The sequence below is a fragment of the Spea bombifrons genome, chromosome 2 (assembly GCF_027358695.1).
Source record: "Spea bombifrons isolate aSpeBom1 chromosome 2, aSpeBom1.2.pri, whole genome shotgun sequence".
Classification (NCBI taxonomy): domain Eukaryota; kingdom Metazoa; phylum Chordata; class Amphibia; order Anura; family Pelobatidae; genus Spea; species Spea bombifrons.
The window spans coordinates 107,314,705-107,321,684 of record NC_071088.1 but is presented as its reverse complement, the minus strand read 5'-3'; the positions used below and the strand labels follow the sequence as shown (position 1 = coordinate 107,321,684).

At 48.5% G+C, this 6,980-nt stretch overlaps 1 protein-coding gene across 1 annotated transcript; it reads right to left on the bottom strand.

Moving 5' to 3' along the window:
- Positions 1 to 4,610: 4,610 nt before the first annotated feature.
- On the bottom strand, positions 4,611 to 6,425 carry LOC128473790 (protein kinase C delta type-like). The gene has a single exon (XM_053456023.1). The coding sequence runs from the start codon at positions 6,423 to 6,425 to the stop codon at positions 4,611 to 4,613; it is 1,815 nt and encodes a 604-aa protein (XP_053311998.1).
- Positions 6,426 to 6,980: the final 555 nt, after the last annotated feature.

Here is a 6,980-nt window from a genome sequence, read left to right as displayed (position 1 = left end):
CCAGCAGCTGCTTTGATTAGATTTCGGGCAGCCTGGGGGGCAGCTCACCGGCTGTCTTCATGGCCGCCCAGCCCACGGACCTTCCGGCCCACCGGGAAATTTCCCGGTATCCCGGTGGGCCACTCCGTCCCTGAATATTACCCCCACCCGGCGCTGCATACTGTAATATTACCCCCACCCGGCGCTGTATACAGGAATATACCCCCCTGGCGCTGTATACAGGAATATACCCCCCCGTCGCTGCATACGGTAATATACCCCCCGGCGCTGCACACTGTAATATACCCCCCCGACGCTGCGTACAGTAATATACCCCCCCACGCTGCCTACAGTAATGTACACCCCCCCCGGCGCTGCATACAGTAATATACACCCCCCCCGGCGCTGCATACAGTAATATACACCCCCCCCGGCGCTGCATACAGTAATATACACACCCCTCCCCGGCGCTGCATACAGTAATATCCCCCAGCCGGCGCTGCAAACAGTAATATACCCCCCCCCCGGCGCTGCCTACAGTAATATACACACCCCCCCCCGGCGCTGCAAACAGTAATACCCCCCCCGGCGCTGCAAACAGTAATATTCCCCCCCCCGGCACTGCAAACAGTAATATACCCCCCCCCCCGGTGCTGCCTACAGTAATATACCCCCCCCCCGGCGCTGCCTACAGTAATATACCCCCCCCGGCGCTGCCTACAGTAATATACCCCCCCCGGCGCTGCCTACAGTAATATACCCCCCCCGGCGCTGCCTACAGTAATATACCCCCCCCCCCCGGCGCTGCCTACAGTAATATACCCCCCCCGGCGCTGCCTACAGTAATATAACCCCCCCGGCGCTGCCTACAGTAATATACCCCCCCCCCCGGCGCTGCCTACAGTAATATACCCCCCCCCCCGGTGCTGCCTACAGTAATATACCCCCCCCGGCGCTGCCTTCAGTAATATACCCCCCCCGGCGCTGCCTTCAGTAATATACCCCCCCCCCGGCACTGCCTACAGTAATATACCCCCCCCCGGCGCTGCAGACAGTAATATACCCCCCCGGCGCTGCAGACAGTAATATACCCCCCCCCGGCGCTGCAGACAGTAATATACCCCCCCCGGCGCTGCAGACAGTAATATACCCCCCCCGCGCTGCAGACAGTAATATACCCCCCCGCGCTCCAGACTGTAATATACCCCCCGCGCTGCAGACAGTAGTCCCCCCCCGCGCTGCAGACAGTAGTTTACCCCCCCCCGCGCTGCATACAGTAATTTACCCCCCCCCCCCGAGCTGCCTACAGTAATATACCCCCTGGCGCTGCCTACGGTAATATACCCCCCCATTGTTCTTAGGGGGTTAAACAAAGTTGACCATTGAAAACTAAATTTTAATTACTACCACGTTTTGGGATTTTTTTTGCCTCTATGCGTCAACAAATAAAGCAGTCCGAACCAAAACTGATATGTACTACATGAAAACTGCGATGACGTAACATTACTCTTTTTATGTCTATTGTCCAGTTACAGTGCTGTGATCACACGTGATATACCGGGCACCATGACAGAGGCGTCCTCCTGTACACTGTGAGTATCTCTTTCCTTGTCTATTCGAGTAGCTGATTTCATAGCTGAGTGATCTGTTTAAAGTGACACTCCAGCCATCCTAGTCACTGCTTACAATAGCCATGTGGTCCATTTTTACAAATGCATGGGGGGGGGATTCCCATATGGATTTTCCCCTGTCCCCACCTCTAGCTGAATGCATCCTCCTGCACGTTTAGACCCAAGTGCACGTTTGTGAGGGTTTCCCATTGATTGGCTGCTTAAGCTGTCAATTAGTGACTTGATGCTCCCATTGATTTCATGAGAAGTACTTTACTGCCACTGATTGGTGGCAAGCAATGTCTGTCGGCTCATGGTGGGAGAAAGAAGATTTTGCACTATGGCTACAAGTATGACTGTCTCTTCAGATTTTATTTTGGTCTCCCTTGCAAATACGTGAGAGGGGTTCTGCAGGATCCTCCATGTGCGTTTGCCTCTTTCTCCACCCCACAGATTCTTAGTTTGCAGTGGATCCGCTTTCCTCACTGCATAGATGGTTCCAGCGATGGCTTGTACATGAGTTTCATGCAGTCTAAATGAGACCCTGAATGCTCAAAAAGCACTTCTGTTCACTAAAATATGAGCACCTTCTGCTGATTTGGTCGTTCAAGCAACCAGCAGTGGCAAGATAAACAGGACAACAAAGGGGGCCGTACGCCGTACCAACTCCTAAAAATAAATACATGATATCGGTGCTGGTTGAAGAATGGATATGAAAGCACTTACAAAGTACATTAATATGCGTTCTTTATTGGTGGGACTGCTTGTTATACCGGAGTGTCCCTGAAACCCAGCCTTCTAGTATGTAAGTTAATAATAGGTTTAAACACAAAAATTACAAAAATCTTTCAGAAGCTTTTTCTGGATGCCCCCATTTAAAGTATTGCTTCTTATAGGGCTGCAGTGGCTGAAATACAACAATGCCGTGTGTGCTTTTATATATGTCCTCATGGAAGGACAATGCCAGTTGATCCTAAAGGCATATTGCATCTACAGATAAGGAGAGTTTAGTTGTCTTTGAATAAGTTTCTCTGCCGCCACTCTTGCTGATCTACAGTTTTGGAAATATGTGTAAAGTCCTTTAATAGAAAGCCAGAAGTTGCAGCCATCTTCATGTGGTATCAATTGATGTATAGAAGGTGTTGGTTTATTTTATTAGGTTGAGTATCCCTTATCCGAAATGCTTGCCCCCCCCCCTGAGAAGAAAAATCAGATTTTTGATCTTCTCGAATAAGGGATACTTAGCCTGTGGCATTTTTTAAATGTTTTTCTTTAATTATTATTATACAATTTGATTCTAAAGATTGAGAAGGGGTTTAGTGGTTAAACCCTGCTGATTGGGCCTCCCATTAGGGGCTATTGTGATACGTTTTTAGCTATTATAGAATAATCACTTTTTATACACATCATTAAATGTATTGGGAACTGAGAATGTAGAGGGGCTGTGGTCCAATTCATCAGATTAAAATAAAATCCGACCTTGCTGCTCGTTTGCACGATGAATTGATATCTAGACATTATTTTCCTGTAAATTAGTGGAATTTATCTGGCGGATACCTAAAGGCAGTGTTTAGTAAAGTTGTAAATACCAATGTAGGTAAACGTGTTTGGTTGGTGTCTCATTGATCCATATCACTAGACTTTATTTGTTAATTTGTGTTGTTTGTGTCCCTCCAGATCTTTTCGTGACAATGACATTGTTACAGATCCACAGAAATCTCTGGAGGTCAGTACAATTATTACATTGATTTAAGGATAATTCCATCGTTGTATTAAATGTTTATAACTAAAAAAAAAAGCATGCTGAAAAGCGACAAATGGTAACGAAAGCTGTATTTATATGTATATGATATATTTAATATGTATTATAAATACAGCCTTGTGGTGAATATATGGTGTATGGGCTTAGAAAGTACTCCGGATTCCCTTAAAGAAAACTATCATTCAAATGATACACTGGCCTCCCCGCATATGCCGCGCTGCCCTCCCCGCAGATGACCCCATTAACCATAACTTGCCCTAAATTAACCCTAAACATCCCATTAACCATAACTGCCCCTAAATTAACCCCCACCTTCCCTAACTTTCAGCAGCCCAAATATTAATATTTACACTGCTGTCCTTGAAAGTTTAAATAACCAGATATTTTTCTATGTTTGCCGAGTAAGACTTTATCTGATGAAGACTCCATTGTTTTCTGAGCGAACTAACATGTTCCTGCTTCTGTGGAGCTTTAACACAGACGTCGCTGGGGGAATCTATAGAGATGTTAAGCACTTAAACCCTGGATTTCTATTATTTATCATATACTAAGCCACATGTTATGTTACGACCAGGAGGACATGCTTATCTTGAAACAGAATATTACTAAAGAAGCAAAGATTTTGAGATTTTTGAAAAAAATTTATTTTTCTGTGAACCGGTTTTTGCTGGCTCTGGGATACAGGAGGAGGTGGCTCTCCTTATCGGAGCAAATCATGAAGCAGATCAGTCTCAGTCCGCAGGAGGCCTTCCTGTAACGGTTCCTGCACCGTGATGCCAGGGTACAGCGGTTTGTCTTGTACCGGCGGGATGCCAGGGTACAGCGGTTTGTCTTGTACCGGCGCAATGCCAGGGTACAGCGGTTTGTCTTGTACCGGCGCAATGCCAGGGTACAGCGGTTTGTCTTGTACCGGCGCAATGCCAGGGTACAGCGGTTTGTCTTGTACCGGTGCAATGCCAGGGTACAGCGGTTTGTCTTGTACCGGCGCAATGCCAGGGTACAGCGGTTTGTCTTGTACCGGCGCAATGCCAGGGTACAGCGGTTTGTCTTGTACCGGCGCAATGCCAGGGTACAGCGGTTTGTCTTGTACCGGCGCAATGCCAGGGTACAGCGGTTTGTCTTGTACCGGCGCAATGCCAGGGTACAGCGGTTTGTCTTGTACCGGCGCAATGCCAGGGTACAGCGGTTTGTCTTGTACCGGCGCAATGCCAGGGTACAGCGGTTTGTCTTGTACCGGCGCGATGCCAGGGTACAGCGTGTTAGTCTTGTTGTACCGGCGCGATGCCAGGGTACAGCAGTTTGTCTTGATGTACCGGCGGGATGCCAGGGTACAGCAGTTTGTCTTGTGGTACAGGCGGGATGCCCGGGTACAGCAGTTGGTCTTGTGGTACCGGCGGGATGCCAGGGTACAGCAGTTGGTCTTGTGGTACCGGCGGGATGCCAGGGTACAGCAGGTTGTCTTGTGGTACCGGCGGGATGCCAGGGTACAGCAGTTGGTCTTGTGGTACCGGCGGGATGCCAGGGTACAGCAGTTGGTCTTGTGGTACCGGCGGGATGCCAGGGTACAGCAGTTGGTCTTGCTGTAGCGGCGGGATGCCAGGGTACAGCAGTTGGTCTTGCTGTAGCAGCGGGATAGAAGGTAGTATGTTCTCCCACAAGTTGAAAGCAGACATACTGCGTGGTTCCTGCCGAGAAGATGTTGAATTGTTCCATTGTGCACCCGTGAAGGAAAACCCATGGAACAATTTCTGATCTTCAGGGTTAATGGGGGTCCCCAGGTCCTCAGGAGGTAAAAACCCTTTCTCCGGTCTCAATGCCAGCATCAAGCTCTCTGGAGATGGTGGGAGGAAGAAGAACGGAGGAGCTACTCTTCCCGCCTCAAGGTCTCCCCAATCAATAAACTGAAAGAAGGGATGGAAGTGGATGGTGGCAGCTTCTTTCAGCCTCTTGGAGGGTTTCTTGCACAGCATCTTCTTTATGAGGTCTTTGGTCTCAGGGCTGAGATGGTCAGGGTACAGCGGTGTGTCCTTGATGACCGATCTGGCCACCTCTTTAATGTCTGTCCCGCCGTAGAATGGTATGTCTCCCGTGGCCATCTCATACAGTATAACCCCGTAGGCCCACCAGTCTATAGAGGCATTATACCTCTTACCTCGGTACATTTCCGGGGCTATGTATCCCAGGGTCCCAGCCAAACCATGAGCCGTCTGCTCTCCGAACATGTTCTCCACAGCCAGACCAAAATCTGCTATCTTAAGATGACCCTCGTTGTCCAACAGCACATTCTCTGGCTTCAAATCCCGATGGACGATGCCCTTGCTATGGAGATACCGCAAACCACAGACTAGTTCGGCAGCGAAGAACGTGGTGATGTTGGGGTCAAGTCTGCCAAAAGTAGCAAGAAGCTTATCCAGGTCTCCTCCATTTAGGAACTGCATGGCGAAGAACAGGGAGTCCTCTGTCTGGAAAGCGGCATGCATGTGGGTCAAGAATGGGCTCCCCACTGCCGCTTCCAACACGCGCCTCTCCACCATAATGCTGCTCCTGTCCTCAAGAAGTTGCTTCTTCTTGATCATTTTAACGGCCAAGAACTTTTTGCTGATGGTGTCGGTAGCCAGCATGACTTTGCCGAAACCGCCCTTTCCCAACAGGCCATGGAACAGAAGGCGTTTCAAAGGAATGTCCGATTTAGATGGTTGGGAACTGGCCTCATCTCGCCTCTTCTTCGTATCGCCATGTCCCTCCATTTGGTTTCGTTTACGCTTTCTGTCCCTGCCTTTACTTTCTTTCCTTACCTTCTTGGCCTGGCCCTTCACCTGCTTCTTGCTCTCCTTCCGTTTTCTTTTCCTGTCACAGTCCACATTTGCGCATGATGTCCCAGCGCCCTGTCCTAGGTCTTTACTATGGTTTTCTGTGGCCTGTTTTAGCATCTCTGGGTTACCTCCAAGGGGCATTTGGCTTACAGGGGGAAGTTGGTCCCGCTCCATCAGCCATAGGTCTTTCTCAGCCCCGTGGTTACCCTTTCTCTGTAGCTCCACCGCTTCTCCTCTCCTTTTCTTATCAGTTTTCTCCATTGAAGTCTTTTTAAACTTCTTTTTTGTGCGTTTCATATTTTTATTGCTCAATGAAACAACAAAACTTCAACACAAAATTTCAGGGATTGAGAAAGCTGACTTAATCCTCTAAAGGTTTGAGAGTAATGGCAACGTTGTAAAGCATTGCCTGAATACATGGAATCCTTCTGTTACATTATCAGTTGTGATGTCATGTGTCTGCGAGTGAATGTGCTGGGCATCCAAGTATGTTTTGTTATACAGTATATATGAATATTTTTTCTTTTTTCGCTATTGTCATTTATAAAATCCCAAATATTATGAATCTTCATACAGTGACTGTTCAGGTATGACTATATACAGTAATAACCCCCCCGGCGCTGCTTACAGTAATATACCCCCCTGGCGCTGCATACAGTAATATACCTCCCCCGGCACTGCATACTGTAATATTACCAGGGCCGGACTGGGACTGAAAAGCAGCCCTGGAAAAATTTGGAGACCAGCCCCATATAGTTTATCTCACGGTGAAGCTCTTATACCCACACGCACCCCTTATACACACCCGAGTCACAC